Source organism: Saimiri boliviensis, chromosome 14 (assembly GCF_048565385.1).
Source record: "Saimiri boliviensis isolate mSaiBol1 chromosome 14, mSaiBol1.pri, whole genome shotgun sequence".
Classification (NCBI taxonomy): domain Eukaryota; kingdom Metazoa; phylum Chordata; class Mammalia; order Primates; family Cebidae; genus Saimiri; species Saimiri boliviensis.
Genome location: NC_133462.1, coordinates 27,631,095 through 27,649,401, shown reverse-complemented (window position 1 = coordinate 27,649,401; position 18,307 = coordinate 27,631,095). Strand labels below are relative to the sequence as shown.

Sequence of the window (18,307 nt, the reverse complement as noted above, 5' to 3'; positions counted from 1 at the left end):
GCGCCATTGCACCCCAGCCTGGGTAACAAAAGCGAAACTCCATCTCAAGAAAAAAAAAAGTCACCTGTTACAATCTTTACAATATAGCTTTGTCCTTGCATAGTCTGAAATCAATTGTCTTAGCTAGAGATTCTGGGAATTTCTCAAACATGATTTTAGGATGTGTCTTGTCTAAAATTTTGTGTTTATTCAGTTAAATTGGCTTATTCATATTTCTTCTTTCTTTTTTTTTTTTTTTTTTTTTGAGACGGAGTTTCGCTCCTGTTACCCAGGCTGGAGTGCAATGGCGCGATCTCGGCTCACTGCAACCTCCACCTCCTGGGTTCATGCAATTCTCCTGCCTCAGCCTCCTGAGTAGCTGGGATGACAGGCATGCGCCACCATGCCCAGCTAATTTTTTGTATTTTTAGTAGAGACGGGGTTTCACCATGTTGACCAGGATGGTCTCGATCTCTTGAGCTTGTGATCCGCCCGCCTCGGCCTCCCAAAGTGCTGGGATTACAGGCGTGAGCCACTGCGCCCGGCCTCATATTTCTTCTTAATAGTAGTCACTTGCTAATCCATTCCCTGTTTGGGGTACTGCAGTTTCTCTCCTTCTGTAACATTTACCTTTAGACTCAGCAGACTCAAACTGTCATTCCAACGTATATCATCATTTCTTTCAGCATTTTATGTCATGGGAGACATTAACCAGTGTCTAGAAAAGTGCCTAGAAGCCAGAAATAAAGATACATGTGCCAATAATTTTCTTGTTTTTTAAAACAGAAACCAGGAGTTGGCAATTTACATTTGGGCATGTGAGAGAGACAGAGTCTTACTCTGTTACCTAGGCTAGCATGCAGTGGCATGATCTTGGCTCACTACAGTCTCTGCCTCCACAGTTCAAGCAATTCTGCCTCAGCCTCCCAAGTAGCCAGGATAACAGGTACCTGTTACCATGACTGGCTATTTGTGTTTTGTTTTTTTTTTTTTTTTTGAGACGGCGTTTCGCTCTTGTTACCCAGGCTGGAGTGCAATGGCGCCATCTCGGCTCACCGCAACCTCCGCTTCCTGGGTTCAAGCAATTCTCCTGCCTCAGCCTCCCAAGCTGGGATTACTGGCAGGCGCCACCACGCCCAGCTAATTTTTGTATTTTTAGTAGAGACGGGGTTTCACCATGTTGACCAGGATGGTCTCAATCTCTCGACCTCGTGATCCACCCGCCTTGGCCTCCCAAAGTTCTGGGATTACAGGCTTGAGCCACCGCGCCTGGCATGACTGGCTATTTGTTTTTTGTTTGTTTGTTTGTTTGGTTTGTTGTTTTGTTTTTTGTGGGTTTTTTTTTTTTTTGTATTTTTAGTAGAGAAGGGGTTTTTACCATGTTGGTCAGGCTGGTCCCAACTCCTGACCTCAGGTGATCCACCCACCTTGCCCTCCGTAAGTAATGGGATTACAGAAATGAGCCATCATGCCTGGCCAGCACTTTACTTTTAAAGGCACAATGTTATACTAGAGAGCAGAAAGAGCTGTGTTGGGTATAAATAATAGACTTTCTTTTTTCTTCTATGTGGCTCTTCTCACTGTGCTCACCTGGGGGCCCTAAGATAAATTTAATTCATTTATAAATTTTTAAAATGTGTTTTGGACAGTATGTTTTTGCTACATTTATTTCTCCAGAAAGAAATTACAGCTTGTGGTATTTTGCTATGTCATTTTGCTTTTGTAGTTTGTGTAATGTTATAGGTTATGTTTGTAAAGTTTATTTATCTGAGTTTAGCAATTGAAGTAATATGTTTCTATTGTTTCTTTCAGTTATATGTTCACATTTAGCCGAAGATCTTTGGCCAGAGCAGAGCATAAAAGATGCTTTCCAAAAAGTGATACTGAGAAGATGTGAAAAATGTGAACATGACAATTTACAGTTCAAAAAAGACTGTGAAAGCGTGGATGAGTATAAGGTACACAAAAGAGGTTACAATGGACTTAACCAATGTTTGAGAACTACCCAAAGAAAAATATTTCAATGCGACAAATATGTGAAAGCCTTTAATAAATTTTCAAATTCAAATAGACATAAGATAAAACATACTGGAGAAAAACCTTTGAAATATATAGAATGTGGAAAAGCTTTTCATCAGTCCTTAAGCCTTACTACACATAAGGAAATTCATACAGGAGAGAAACCCTACAAATGTGAAGAATGTGGCAAAGCCTTTAAGCAGTTCACCAACCTTACTATACATAAGAAAATTCATACTGGAGAGAAACCCTACAGATGTAGAGAATGTGGCAAAGCTTTTAACCACCCCTCAACCCTTTTTTCACATAAGAAAATTCATACAGGAGAGAAACCATATGAGTGTAATAAATGCGGCAAAGCCTTCATTTCATCCTCAACCCTTACTAAACATGAGATAATTCATACTGGAGAGAAACCCTACAAATGTGAAGAATGCGGAAAGGCTTTTAACCGTTCCTCAAATCTTACTAAACATAAGAGAATTCATACTGGGGATATACCCTACAAATGTGATGAATGTGGCAAAACCTTTCCCTGGTCCTCAAGCCTCACTAAACATAAGAGAGCTCATACTGGAGAGAAACCCTACAAATGTGAAGAATGTGGCAAAGCTTTTACTGCATTCTCAACTCTAACTGAGCATAAGATAATTCATACTGGAGAGAAACCTTACAGATGTGAGAAATGTGGCAAAGCTTTTAACTGGTCCTCAGCCCTTAATAAACATAAGAGAATTCATATTGGACAGAAGCCCTACATAGTGAAGAATGTGGCAAATCTTTTAAATGTTCCTCAACCCTTAATAAACTTAAGATAATTCATACTGGAGAGAAACCCAAAGAATGTGATGAATGTGGGAAAGCCTTTAACAAGCCCTCAACTTTTACTAAATATGAGAATTTATATGGAATATAAACCCTGCAAATATAAAGAATATGACAAAGACTTAAGGAAGTTCTCAACACGTAATTCATGCTTGACAGAAACCCTACAAGCGTGAAGAATGTGGCAAAGCCTATAACAAGTTTAAAAAGTTCTCAATTTTTTTTTTTTTTTGAGATGGAGTTTCCATCTTGTCACCAAGGCTGGGGTGCAATGGCACAGTCTTAGCCACTGCAACCTCTGCCTTCTGGGTTCAAGCCATTCTCCTTCCTCAGCCTCTCAAGTAGCTGGGATTACAGATGTCCACCAGCACACCTGGCTAATTTTTGTATTTTTCGTAGAGACTAGTTTCATCATGTTTGCCAGGCTGGTCTTGAACTCCTGACCTTAGGTGATCCACTGGCTTGGCTTCCTAAAGTGCTGGGATTACAAGTGTGAGCCACTGCACCTGGCCACAAGTTGTCAGTTCTTAAAAGACATGACGATAATTCATGCTGAAGAGAAACTACAAACCTGAAAGATGTGACAGTGCTTTTACCAACACCTACAACTTTTCTATACATTAAAAAAAATACACTAGTGTGAAACCCTATATGGTTTCACAAAGCCTCTATATGGTTGCCACACCGTATTGTAAGTAAGACAATTCATACTGGCAAAACTCTTACAAATGTGAAGAATGTGGCCAAACGTCGTAATCAGTGCTTCCACCTTATTTCACTGGAAAGCTATTATGCTTGAGAAAAATCATACAAATATAAAGAATATGGGTGAGCCATTAATGTCTACTCACATTTTACTTCTGGAGGTCAATCTAGAGGAGCTGCCAAGCTGGATCTTGATGCAGAACTTCACCCCTAGTGGCATTGCCAGAGCATTTTGAAGAGGTTACTACTCATAGTACAAGTATAGGAGCATGAAGAAAGGAAGCATCTCAGGGGTTACCGTGGTCTGCAGCCTGGGTGCTCTTCAGCTATTGCCTTTCCTACAAGGAGCTGAAGCACAAGCTGTTACACAAGTACCACTGAAGAAGAGGATACGTTCTGCATTACCCCCCATGATCTTGCCCCGATCCCCTCCTTAAGGAACACAATCTTGATCATCGCTGAATCCTTTTATATCCTAATGGGAATGAACCTCAAATAAAAAATGACTGGCTAAAAAAAAGGTTCATAGTTAATAAAAGCATTAAAAGTACAATTACTAAAAAAATCTTTCAGAACATGGCCTTTAAAGTGAAGAAGAATATTCTGTAAACAATCATTACAAATGTAAAGGGGGTTATAGTACCTTGACCTGTATCACAGATCTTACTGCACACGATTTGTACTAGAGGAAAACCTTGAAGCAGTTGTTCAACTTTTGTTCAGCCTCAGGGAATTTATATTGGTCAAGAGTCCTGCAAATGCAATTAATTTAGAAACACTGTTTTTTCAAAAACTAAAGCTTAGAAAAGACCAGAGTTTATACTAAAATATATTTTTGCAGATGCAGTAAACATGAAAGAATATTTAATTCAAAATTAATTTTATGTAAACATCAGAGAATTTACAGTCAAATAAGGCACTGACATGTCAGACATTACACTAAATCAGAGTGTTGAGTATAGAAACTAATCCACAACTAAAGTTGTTAAATTATTTGTATATAAATCTAATAAAAGATTTTTTGAAGCATTGTTATTACATTGAAAGTATATGTGTTTCCTTGAAAAAAATTTTTGAAAGCTGAATAACGATGTAATACAGCTTTCAGATTACTTTATGCTGTTATTTTATTCCTATTGTATTCACATGTGAAAGCATGTGATCAACTGTTGCTGCATCAGAAATATTAGAGATGCTTTTTTATTGGGCATTACTTAATGACCTTTTCTATAAAACAGTAAGGATATTAAAATGTAAGATGCAGAATGAAAATATAAGTGAAGAGGCTCTTTGTAGTTAACTCAATTAATGGATAAGGTAGGTGTTCAGAATAACACTTTCCTACATTAGAGTGAAATTAAAAGTACATTAAAATAAACTAGCATATTTTACTAATTGTACTTTTATGTGATAAAATGCAGTACATTTAAAAATTGTTAGATTATGTGTGAACATGATTTTGTTTTTTACCATGTTAAGACTATTTTATTGTGTGTTTAATGAAGCATTATTATGCCACTAACTTTAACCTATCCCACCTTACTCAAGGTTGTAGGTACAAGATGATAGCAATATACTATTTCGTACATAATGGCATAACGTCTCTAGGAATCATGTTGCCAGTGACTTTAAATAAATGAGTTGAAGAATATTGTTCCCTGCCAAGTGTGGTGGCTCACACCTGTAATCCCAGCACGCTGGGAGGCTGAGGCAGGCAGATCACTTGAGGTCAAGAGTTCCAGACCAGCCTGGCCAATATGGTGCAACCCCATCTCTACTAAAAATACAAAAATTAGCTGAGTGAGGTTGCACACATCTGTAATTCCAGCTAATAGGGAGGCTGAGGCATGAGAATCGCTTGAACCTGATAGGCAGAGGTTGCAGTGAGCCAAGATTGCACCACTGCATTCCAGCCTGGATGATAGAGCGAGACTCAGTCTCACCATTACCACCACCAACAAAAAGACCTTGCAAATGTCTGGGTGCGGTGGCTCACCTGTAATCCCAGCACTTTGGGAAGCTGAGGTGGGCAGATCATGAATGAGGTCAGGGGATCGAGACCATCGTGGCCAACATGGTGAAACCCTGTCTCTACTAAAATAAAAGAAAATTAGCTGGGCGTGTTGGCATGCACCTGTTGTCCTAGCTACTCAGGAGGCTGAAGCAAGGGAACCACTTGAACCTGGGCAGCAGAGGATGCCATGAGTCAAGATCATGCCATTGAACTACAGCCTGGGTGACAGAGCAAGACTCAGTCTCAAAAAAAAAAAAAAAATATATATATATATATATATATATATATATTTCCATAGGTGAAATTTTTATTGAAATTTGTTAGTATTTGTGGGTATAGAGTATATGTATATATTTATGCCTTATATGGCATATTTTGATACAGGCAGGTGTTTTTCTGTGCTGGCTTGTTTTACTTAGCATAATACCTTCAGATTCATGAATGTTGGAAATAATGACTTTCTTATTTTTAAGGGCTAAATAGCATTTCATTGTTTGCATATATCACATTTTCTTTCTCCATTCAGTTGCTGATGTACACTTAGGTTGATTCCATACCTTAGGTATTGTGAGTAATACAGTTACTTCCTTCTCTTTTGTTTTTTGTTTTATTTTGTTTTGTTTTTGTTTTTGTATTGCTTGAAATGGAGTCTCATTCTGTTGCCAAGCCGGGGTGCATTGCCACGATCTCGGCTCACCGCAACCTCTGTCTTCCAGGCTCAAGTGATTCTCATACCTTAGCCTCCAAGGAGCTGAGATTACAGGTGTGACCATACCCCCTGGATAATCTTTGTGTTTTTTTGTTTTTGTTTTTGTTTTTGAGACAGAGTATCGCTCTTGTTACCCAGGCTGGAGAGCAATGGCGCGATCTCGGCTCACCACAACCTCTGCCTCCTGGGTTCAAGCAATTCTCCTGCCTCAGCCTCCTGAGTAGTTGGGATTACAGGCACGCGCCACCATGCCCAGCTAATTTTTTGTATGTTTAGTAGAGACGGGGTTTCACCATGTTGACCAGGATGGTCTCGATCTCTTGACCTCATGATCCACCCGCCTCGGCCTCCCAAAGTGCTGGGATTACAGGCTTGAGCCACGGCGCCCGGCCAATCTTTGTATTTTTAATAGAGGCACGCTTTCACCATGTTTACCAGGCAGCCTTTCATTTGTTTGTATATTTTTTTCTTCATTTCTAGAAGCATTTTAATTGTAAAATATAATTTTTTTTTTTTTTTTTTTTTTTTTTTTTTTTGAGACGGAGTTTCACTCTTGTTACCCAGGCTGGAGTGCAATGGCACGATATTGGCTCACTGCAACCTGCCTCTTGGGTTCAGGCAATTCTCCTGCCTCAGCCTCCTGAGTAGCTGGGATTACAGGCACTTGCTACCATACCCAGCTAATTTTTTGTATTTTTAGTAGAGACGGCGTTTCACCATGTTGACCAGGATGGTCTTGATCTGTTGACCTTGTGATCCACCCACCTCGGCCTCCCAAAGTGCTGGGATTACAGGAGTGAGCCACCGCACCCGGCCGTAAAATAAAAATTTTGACTTAAAAAATCATTTCCCTGTTTTGTTTACTATTATGGCTGATTACAAATTTTTTTTTGAAATTTCCTGGATAAATGTTATTACTTCATTATTAACATAACTTGAGACAATACAGAAGTGAAAATGAACATTTGTTAGTGAAACATCAATTATCTAGCTCCTAGTAGTCATGTAATCTGTTGCTCACTCTTTAGAACTTCCATCAAGATAAGAACTCTTTTCCAAGGGTGTGTGATGTAAAATTACACTCTTGTCTTTTTGTCTTTGTGGCAGAAGTCAGGTATTTATGGTAATGAAAAAGAAGTCAGGGGCCGGGCGCAGTAGCTGGGCCAGGCTTGGTGGCTCACACGTGATCCCAGCACTTTGGGAGGCTGAGGCAGGTGGATCACGAGGTCAAGAGATCAAGACCATTCTGGTCAACATGGTGAAACCCCGTCTCTACTAAAAATACAAAAATTTAGCTGGGCATGGTGGTGCATGCCTGTAATCCCAGCTAGGAGGCTAAGGCAGGAGAATTGCCTGAACCCAGGAGGCGGAGGTTGCAGTGAGCCGAGATTGCGCCATTGCACTCCAGCCTGGGTAATAAGAGTGAAACTCCATCTCAAAAAAAAAAAAAAAAAAAGAAGTTGGTCTCTTTTTAGAAAGCAGATGGTGATGATGGAAGCAAACATAATGGTATGTGGTACTTGACCATATTTCAAATGGATGATACTGAACATTCACCAAAGTACCATACATGGCTCTTATTTTCCAGGTCCAAATCTTCATGAGGAAGGCTCAGCCCACTGGTTTTAAGCATTTCTGTCAGCTCCTAGATAGATGAACAGAACCTCACTGGGCTGGTTTAATGAGACCAGAGTTAAAAACACCCAGGTGGCCGGGCGCAGTGGCTCACGCCTGTAATCCCAGCACTTTGGGAGGCTGAGGCGGGTGAATCACAAGGTCGAGAGATCGAGACCATCCTGGTCAACATGGTGAAACCCCGTCTCTACTAAAAATACAAAAAATTAACTGGGCATGGTGGCGCGTGCCTGTAATCCCAGCTACTCAGGAGGCTGAGGCAGGAGAATTGCCTGAACCCAGGAGGCGGAGGTTGCGGTGAGCCGAGATCGCGCCATTGCACTCCAGCCTGGGTAACAAGAGTGAAACTCTGTCTCAAAAAAAAACAAAAAACAAAACAAACAAACAAAAAAAAAAAACAACAACAACAAAAAACACCCAGGTGACAGGTTAGTTTTTACATTTATGGAAAAAATGTGATGTGTGTGGCTTGGTTTGAGTAAATCTTCACTGAGCTAAGTAGTCGATTGAATTTACCTAACCTGTAGGTAAAGAAAACAGAAACAGCCTCGGACCCACTTTGTTTTATAGGCTTCTTTCTGTACATATAAATAGGTGGCTAGATAAATACAGAAACACAAAATGAGTAACGAGCATGTCTACATAATGTTTATCTACCACAAAAAAGAGAAACTTTCAGAAATATAGTATGTCAGATGTCATCTCCATATTATCTAAATAGTGACTGTGGGGGCCGGGCACGGTGGCTCAAGCCTGTAATCCCAGCACTTTGGGAGGCCGAGGCGGGTGGATCACGAGGTCGAGAGTTCAAGACCATCCTGGTCGACATGGTGAAACCCCGTCTCTACTAAAAATACAAAAAATCAGCTGGGCATGGTGGCGCATGCCTGTAATCCCAGCTGCTCAGGAGGCTGAGGCAGGAGAATTGCCTGAACCCAGGAGGCGGAGGTTGCGGTGAGCCGAGATGGTGCCATTGCACTCCAGCCTGGGTAACAAGAGCGAAACTCCGTCTCAAAAAAAAAAAAAAAAAAAAAAAATAGTGACTGTGGCTTTATCAAGGCAGGCCCCAAATAGTGGATGTGAACAGAACATGCACACACTGAGGAATGCAGGGTGCTGCAATACTAAGCTGGACAGATGTGTTACATGGGTTTATTTTCAGCTTATTTCTGCAGCCTTGCCCTTGAAGATAAAGCTTTGTTTATATTTACATAAACAACATTACATGGCTATGTTGCATTTTGACATGTTATTTAGTAGAAGAAAACAGGAATTCTACATCAGCATCTTTAGTGCATGCTAGAAGATTAACAATGTCTTTTGGGGCCAGGTGCTGTGACTCGCTCACGCCTCTAATCCCAGCACTTTGGGAGGCTGAGGCAGGTGAATCACAAGGTCAGGAGTTCAAGACCAGTCTGGCCAAGATGGTGAAACCTCATCTCAACTAAAAATACAAAAATTAACTGTGCGTGGTGGCAGGTGCCTGTAATCCCAGCTACCCCAGAGGCTGAGGCAGAGAATTGCTTGAATCTGGAAGGCAGAAGTTGAGTGAGCAAAGATCACACAACTGCACTCTACACTGGGTGACAGAGCAAGACTCCATCTCAAAAAAAAGTATTTTGGGGAATATGTTGTATACATGAACATTTATATAGATCTATTTATACAATTCTCTATGCGTTTGTCTTCCTATGTGTATTTATATCTAGATGTGTCAATCTTTGTTATTGCTATGCATTGCTATGAGTAGTAAGATAAAAAATAACTTCTGGGCCGGGCACAGTGGCTCATGGCTGTAATTCCAGCACTTTGGGAGTCCGATGTGGGTGGATTACTGGAGGTTAGGGGTTCGAGACCAGCTTGGCCAACATGGTAAAATCTTGTCTCTACTAAAAATACAAAAATAAGGGCCTGGCGTGGTGGCTCAGGCCTGTAATTCCAACACGTTAGGAGGCTGAGGCAGGTGGATCACCTGAGGTCGGGAGTTCGAGACTCACCTGGTGAAACCCCGTCTCTACTAAAAAAAATACAATAATTAGCTGGGCATGGTGGCAGATGCCTGTAATCCCAGCTACTTGGGAAGCTGAGGAAGAAGAATTGCTTGAACCCAGGAGGTGGAGGTTGAAGTGAGCAGAGATCGCACCACTGGACTCCAGCCTGGGCAACAGAGTGAGATTCCACCTAAAAAAAAAAAAAAAAAAAGCTGGGGACAGTGGTGCATGCCTATAATCTCAGCTGCTCCAGAGGCTGAGGTAGGAGAATTGCTTGAGCCCAGGAAGCAGAGTTTGCAGTGAGCTAAGTTTGTGCCATTGCACTCCAGCCTGGGTGACAGATCAAGACACTGTCTCAAAAAAAAAATAACTTCCAGCCAGGCGAAGTGGCTGACGCCTGTAATCCCAGCACTTTGGGAGGCCAAGGTGGGCAGATCACCTGAAGTCAGGATTTCAAGACCAGCCTGACCAACAAACATAGAGGAACCCCATCTCTACTAAAAATAAAAAATTATCCAGGCTTGGTGGCGCATACCTGTAATCCCAGCTACTCGGGAAGCTGAGACAGGAGAATCGCTTGAACCCAGGAGGCAAAGGTTGCTGTGAGCTCAGATGGTGCCACTGCACTCCAGTCTGGGCAACAAAAAACTCCCATCTCAAAAAAAAAAAAATTCATTAAGGTGATGAAAGTCATTTATTGCCATGTCAGTTTTGACCCTTCTATTTCTGTTACACATGGGGCCAAAGTTGAACCAGCCTCAGTCCAAAGTTTCTCACCAAAATCTGAGAATGTTTATTGTTTCTCATTAGGACTTTCATCAAGGCTGGGTACAGTGGCTCATGCCTGTAATCCTAGCACTTTGGGAGGCTCACTCTGTTGCTCAGGCTGAAGTGCAGAGGCGAGATTCTGGCTCCCTGCAGCCTCCGCCTCCCAGGTTCAAACGATTCTCCTGCCTCAGCTTCCGGAGTAGCTGGGATTACAGGCACACGCCACAAGGCCCAGCTGATTCTGTATATTTAGTAGAGAGGGTGTTTCATCATGTTAGCCAAGCTGATCTCTAACTTCCAACCTGTGGTGATCCACTCGCCTCGGTCTCTCAGTGTGCTGGGATTACAGGCATGAGCTACCGCCTGGCACATTTTATTTCTTCTTTTAAAAAAAATTTTTTTTGTTTTGTGTTTCGTTTTGTTTGTTTTGTTTTAAGACGGGGTTTCACCATGTTGGTCAGGCTGGTCTTGAACTCCCGACCTCAGGTGATCCGCCCGCCTTGGCCTCCAAAGTGCTTGGATTATAGGCGTGAGCCACCACGTCCGGCCCTAACACATCTTATTTCTTAGAGGATTGCTTTTCTTTTAAAATCTCAGGCTGCCTACTTAGAAGATCAGAGGCCAGAAAAGTTGTGAAATATTAAATATTAAAATAATTATTATAGTGTTTCCTTTTTTTTTTTTTTTTTTTTTTTTCTGAGACGGAGTTTCGCTCTTGTTACCCAGGCTGGAGTGCAATGGCGCGATCTCGGCTCACCGAAACCTCCGCCTCCTGGGTTCAGGCAATTCTGCCTCAGCCTCCTGAGTAGCTGGGATTACAGGCATGCGCCACCATGCCCAGCTAATTTTTTGTATTTTTAGTAGAGACGGGGTTTCACCATATTGACCAGGATGGTCTCGATCTCTTGACTTCGTGATCCACCCGCCTCGGCCTCCCAAAGTGCTGGGATTACAGGCGTGAGCCACCGCGCCCAGCCATAGTGTTTCCATTTATAAACAACATACATATGTGTGTGTATACAATTTATAAGTGGACATAATCTTAAACACAAGATTAAAAAATTACCCCTGGGGAGAACTAAACCCAGCACAGACCGAAAGTCCTTTCTGAAAATGACAGGGGCCAAGAGCCTGTCTGTCATTCTTGCTTCATTCGGTGCACTGTTCGGTCGCATCTTCTGTCACTCAAGGCCTGAGGGCGGGGAATCTGGAGGCCTATCCAATCAAGACGCTGGGATGGAAACCGTCCAATCAGATTCACAGCCAGAGAGGAAGGGGCGGTTCCTGGTATCTGGCGGGGTCTTTGTCTCGCTCCAGCCGGAGCTTGACGTTCTTGCTCTACTGTTCTGTGTCCTCTTACATGGAGGTCTTGGTGATTCTGCCACAGCCTCAGCCTCACCGTCCATCGCTCTGTGACCTACTGGTATTGGAACATTCATAGCTAAATCCGAGGACACCTCTGAAGCCGCAAAATGGTGGGTATGCGGGGCACGGCATCCGAACACTGGGGAGCCGGCCAGAAATGGCGGTGGCGGGACCGAGTCTGTGGGCCTGAGATCGACGTAGCTCAGCCCTCAGTCTCCTGCCGTGCAGGGACCCCGTGCGTCCTGTCCCGTTTCAGCAAAGCGGCAGCTTTGGCCTCAGCGGCTTGCAGCTGTGCGCCCGCAGCCTCGCATCTTCCCCAGGTTGTGAGGTGATGAGAAGGGCATCAGGGAAAGATGCTGGCTGAGTGTAGGTGTCCTGCGTGGATGGAGCTGTGGTCTGTGGGGTCCCCAGTCCCTACTTCATCCTGTTTAAAAATAAACGGAGGCACCATTAAAGAGTTAATATGAGCAAACAGTGATTAACCAATGGGGTAACTCCCAGACGTGGTTTGTCATTTAGGGACTATCAGGGGGTCTTGAAAAAAAGGCTTTAGCCGGGCGTGGTTGGCTCGTGCCTGTAATCCCAGCACTTTGGGAGGCCGAGGCAGGCGGATCACATGAGGTCAGGAGTTCGAGGCCAGCCTGACCAACATGGAGAAACCTCATCTCTACTAAAAATACAAAATTAGCCGGGCGTGGTCGTGCATGCCAGTCATCCTAGCTACTTGGTAGAGTGAGGTAGGAGAATCGCTTGAACCCCAGCGGGGTAGCTTGCAGTGAGCTGAGATCACACCATTGCACTCCAGCCTGGGCAACAAGAGCGAACCTCCGTCTCAAAAAAAAAAAAAAAAAAAAAAAAAGAAAGAAAGAAAGGAAAAGAAAGAAGAGAAAGAGAAAAGAGAAAAAGAAAGAAAGAAAAGTCTTTAAGGTTTGGGAGGAAGCAAATCAAATTAAAGAATTGATTGGGTGCAGTTATGAAGTTGCTTCATTTGGAGTGTGCAGGAGAAAATTTTCTGGTTATATAATCAGATTAATTGGAGATTTATGGTTGATTAAGACTGAATTTTATTTTCTCCTAAGGTAGTAACTAACAAGATATGGATTCGAGTTATGGATTTGAGTTAGATTTTTGTTGTTGTTGTTGTTGTTGCTACACAGGAACCTAGATCCCTAGAACCACTTCAGTCTAATTACCTGCTATTTAATTATTTTAACTTTAATCAGAGTCACTGTTTTTTTTTTTTTTTTTTTTTTTTTTTTAATGAGACAGAGTTTCGCTCTTGTTACCCAGGCTGGAGTGCAATGGTGTGATCTCAGCTCACCGCAACCTCCGCCTCCTGGGTTCAGGCAATTCTCCTGCCTCAGCCTCCTGAGTAGCTGGGATTACAAGCACACGCCTCCATGCCCAGCTAATTTTTTGTATTTTTATTAGAAGTGGGGTTTCACCATGTTGTCTAGGATGGTCTCGATCTCTTGACCTCATGATCCACCCACCTCAGCCTCCCAAAGTGCTGGGATTACAGGCTTGAGCCACCACGCCCGGCTGTTTTTTTTTTTTTGTTTGTTTGTTGGTTTGCTTTTTTCTGCGTTTTCCAAATGTGTGTCAAGCAGGGTCTCAAATCCACTACTCTGTTTCTGCCAGCCTAACTTGGCTTGCAGTAAAATCTTAAATTTCCAGTTTCTTTTTAACATTCCCCAAAACCAACTTCTCCCCTCCATTTCACATTATCAACTTTTTCTTTTTTATTGTACTTTTCTATTTGTAAATATTTCATGAGAGGAAAGCAAAAATTAATCCCCTTACATTCCACTGTCAAAAAATCTTTCTTCTTTTTCTTTTTTTATCTTCCCTAGGCACAAATGCTGTATCAGGATATCTTTAAATTTAGGTTTCTGTTTGGAAACTTGATGGAACACAGTTTAGAGTTTCCTCAGCCACATTCTGCTCTTTTTCCAGTCTTGAGTTTTAGGACTGGTTTGAGATAACCCAAGATAAACACAATAGCTATGTCTTTTGGAAGAATATCGGCCCCTTGGTAATCTCTTTCCAGAGGACACCCTGATGTGTGGGAATGTCGCTTCTCAGGAGAGCAGTTGAATGCCCTGAGGCTGAGAGGAATATCCTGGTTTACCCTTTCCATACAAACAGAACCTTTTGGGACTTTAAGGTTTTCTTTCCCCAACTCCAGTTCTTCCTGGTCAGTCAATTGGATGGCTGTATTTAGAGAAAAAGACAAAAATAATGCCTGTTTTCTGAATTCTCTCATATTTGTGAAGGCAGAAAAACAATATTAAAAGACAACAACAACAAAAAACCCTACCACAGGGAGGCAGTGCAAGAATTTGCAAAGCAGAAAAACACCAGGGACACGCAGTAGGGCAAAGTGCAGTGTCTTCTGGGAGGGAGAGCTTTGAGCATGTTATTGAGTAGGTTAAGGATGGGAGAATGTCCCAAGTAATAGGATCGCCTGATTTGACATTTGAGTCAGATATGTGTCTCTTCTGGCCCAGTGCGGTGGCTCACACCTATAATTCCAGCACTTTGGGAGGCCGAGGCAGTCAAATCACGAGGTCAGGAGTTTGAGACCAGCCTGACCAACATGGAGAAACCCTGTCTCTACTAAAAATACAAAAAATTAGCTGGGTGTGGTGGTGGATGCCTGTAGTCTCAGCCACCTGGGAGGCTGAGGCAGGAGAATCACTTGAACCCGGGAGGCAGAGGTTGCAGTGAGCCAAGATCATGCCACTGCACTCCAGCCTGGGCAACAGAGTGAGGCTCCATCTCAAAAAAAAAAAAAAAAGGATATGCATATCTTCCAATAAGCACTGCTGTTCTCTAAGTTTGCCAACTGTTAGGGACAAGCTGCCCCAGAAAACCCCTCAATGCAGCTGACCCCCACCCTGATTGCCCTGCAACCACATTCCTAAACTCTTATCTAGGTGCCACAGCAAGGCTACCAGATGTGCTACCATGAGCAAAGCCTGATTATAGCCATCTGGACAGCATGGGGGAGGTAATAAGAAAAGTACTTGTAAATTTCTGTTTTACACATACATGTAAATTCCTGTTTTTTGTTTTTTTTCAAATTGCTGCCATGAAAGTCACAGGATGATGTATTATAAATTTGTCAAAAGCTGCTAAACTATCTTGGTGCTTGTTACAAGCTGATAGATACCTCCATCCGGAGACTTCCTTAGGACCCTCTCAACCCACATAAACACTTTGATTTTGTAAGCTTGGGGCTGCCTCTTCTGACTGTTATGGAGCAGACTGGCAGGTCAAAAAACTTGCCTGCCTGACTGGGTCTTCTCATCCTTTCTCTCTGTTGACCTTAGATTTTGGTGCCAAAACCCGGAAGTGGGTAGACTCTGGCTGGACACCCTTAGAGGTTTCTCTCTCTCTCTCTCTCTCTCTCTCTCTCTCTCATATATATATATATATATATATATATATATATATATATATGTGTGTGTGTGTGTGTCTGTGTGTGTGTGTGTATATATATATATATACACACATATATATATAGCCTCCCTCCCTTTCCTATTACCTCTCTCCTGCCCACCCTCCCCTTCCCGAACCTGCCAAAGATCTGGAGGATCTCCCAGACTATCCCATTGTTGGTGACCTCATTCACCATCAGAGCCTTTGCTGGGGTGAGTAAGAGAGACTCTTGCAGTTTACCCGGGACCCTTGACCATCTCCGCCTTCCTGAAAGACCCAGCGCTGGGCCAAGAGCTTCCTCCAGCTTCCAGACCTCCAATTCCTCCAGCCTGACTTGGCAGCTACCTCCTCTATTCTGGACAAAGCCCGTTGGACCAGGGATGTCCCCGCTGTCCTTGTCATCAGCAGTATCTTCTTCCTCTACCTCCCTCCCCCATTCACTATGGGAGCCTCTCGGTCTGCCCCTCCCTAAACTATCCCCTTTGGGTGTCTCCTGTGTAATCTCAGTGCCCATGGCCTCTGTTCAGAGGTCCGTTCTAAGAGACATATATTTTACTGCAATACCACTTGGCCTCAATACAAATTAGACAGTGGCTCCCAGTGGCCTGAAAATGGCACTTTTGATTTCAATATACTTAGAGACTTAGACAACTTTTGCCATCACAATGGGAAATGGTCTTATGTTCAGGCTTTCTTCACTCTCCATAGTCATCCTTCTCTCTGCCCACCTTGTTCTACTTTCCAAATCCTCCTCACCCTCTTCAAACCTGACTCATCTCCTGCCACAGTCCCCATAGCCCCAGCAGATGACTCCTCTTTTTTTGACCCTGCCGATTTTCCTCTTCCTTGACCAAATCTTGATTCCCCACTAGAGCATCATGATCCTTCATTGTATGCCCTGCGCTGGCCCTACCACTTTTCCTTGCTCTCTTTAACCACCCTGCTTCTGACTCAGAGACCTCTCCATCCCCACCCCTTACCCACTCGTGAGCCCAACATGCCTAGCAACCAGCTCCCTTGCTTCCCCTCCAGGAGATAGCAGAGACCAAAGGGATCGTCCAAGTCTGCATCCCCTTCTCCCTCTCCAATCTCTCAGTTTGAAAAAAAATCTTGAGTCTTTCTCCTTTGATCCCGATACTTATATCAGAGAATTTAAATATCTCACCTAGTCTTATTAACTCATTTGGCATGATCTCCATATTATCCTCTCTTCTAATCCTCTGGACGAGAAGGAAAGAGTATGGCTTGCAGCCCAGGCATATGCTGATGATCTTCATCGTCAAAATTTTACTAAGCCCATAGAAGCCGCGGCCATCACCCGGGAAGAGCCTTCCTGGGAACACCAACCCACAGACCCCGGCCGGGCATCCTGTAACCATATTATTACTTGCCTTATTGCAGGCCTTAACCAAGCTGCCTATAAGGCTGTGAATTTTGAAAAACTCAAAGAAATTTACCAAAGAGCAGATGAAAATCCTGCCCAATTCCTTGCCCACCTTACAGAGGCCCTCCAAAAATATACTCACGTTAACCCTGACTCCCGAGAAGGAACTGTTTTTCTTTTTTTTCTTTTTTTTTTTTTTTTGAGACGGAGTTTTGCTCTTGTTACCCAGGCTGGAGTGCAATGGCGCGATCTCGGCTCACCGCAACCTGCGCCTCCTGGGTTCAGGCAATTCTCCTGCCTCAGCCTCCTGAGTAACTGGGATTACAGGCACGTGCCACTATGCCCAGCTAATTTTTTGTATTTTTTTTTTAGTAGAGACGGAGTTTCACCATGTTGACCAGGATGGTTTCGATCTCCTGACCTCGTGATCCACCCGCCTCAGCCTCCCAAAGTGCTGGGATTACAGGCTTGAGCCACCGCACCCGGCTGGAACTGTTGTTCTTAATACCCATTTTATCTCCCAATCTGCCCCCAACATCTGGCACAAACTTAAAAAGGCTGAAGATGGCCCTCAAACCCCACAACAAAGCCAGGTGTGGTGGCTCACACCTGTAATCTCAGCACTTTGGGAGGCCGAGGCGGGCGGATCACCTGAGGTCAGGAGTTCAAGGCCACCCTGACCACCATAGAGAAACCCCGTCTCTACTAAAAATACAAAATTAGCTGGGCATGATGGTGCATGCCTGTAATCTCAGCTACTTGGGAGGCTGAGGCAGGAGAATCACTTGAACCTGGGAGATGGAGGTTGCAGTGAGCCAAGATCATACCATTGTACTCCAGCCTGGGCAACAAGAGCAAAACTCTGTCTCAAAAGCAAACAAACAAACAAAACAAAACAAGACCTCCTTAACCTGGCTTTTAAAGTCTTCAATAACAGGGATGAGCAAAGTAAATAAGGACAAGGAGCATGTGCTAAATATTAGCTTCTATTCATTAGCCCAGCCATAGTACCTAAGGGCACAAAAGACCCAATAGCAGTAGCCCTCCTGGGCCTTGTTTTAAATGTGGCAAAGTAGGTCACTGGGTGCAGGCACGTCCTAACCCACAAGTGTAAAAAGTCTTTGCCCAGTCTGCCAGAAGACAGGCCACTGGAAGTCTGACTGTTCTCTCAACAGACAGACAGAAAAGGCTGGACCTCAGAGCCACCAACCCTTCAGCAAAACGAAAAGTGAAGAATTGCTTGCACTCCCACAGCTTCTCAGCCTACCCACTGAAAACTAACGAGTTCCAGGGCTCCTGGCCCCATCGGCTGTTATTGAAGCCCAGGGTAACTCTTCTAGTAGCAGGTAAGCCAATCTCCTTTTTAGTCAGTACTGGGGCCACCTTTGCCAGAATTCTCAGGACCCACTCATTCCTCTCAGGTCTCAGTTGTGAGGGTTGATGGACTCATTTCGTACCACGTGCCATCA

General features: G+C 43.4%; 2 protein-coding genes across 2 annotated transcripts in view; both read left to right on the top strand.

Moving 5' to 3' along the window:
• The window catches only part of LOC101048102 (uncharacterized), an 80,815-nt gene that overhangs the window by 28,615 nt on the left and 33,893 nt on the right, over nt 1–18,307 (top strand). The window contains 2 exon segments of the mRNA XM_074385658.1: nt 1,792–2,754; nt 2,757–2,891. Of these exon segments, the coding sequence (XP_074241759.1) occupies nt 1,792–2,754; nt 2,757–2,891 (1,098 nt within the window).
• LOC141581139 (zinc finger protein 680-like) overlaps nt 11,949–18,307 on the top strand; it is a 29,223-nt gene continuing 22,864 nt past the window's right edge. The window contains exons 1-2 of the mRNA XM_074385654.1: nt 11,949–12,120; nt 18,014–18,184. The gene's annotated coding sequence lies outside the window, so the exon portion shown is untranslated. The remainder of the gene's footprint in view (nt 12,121–18,013; nt 18,185–18,307) is intronic.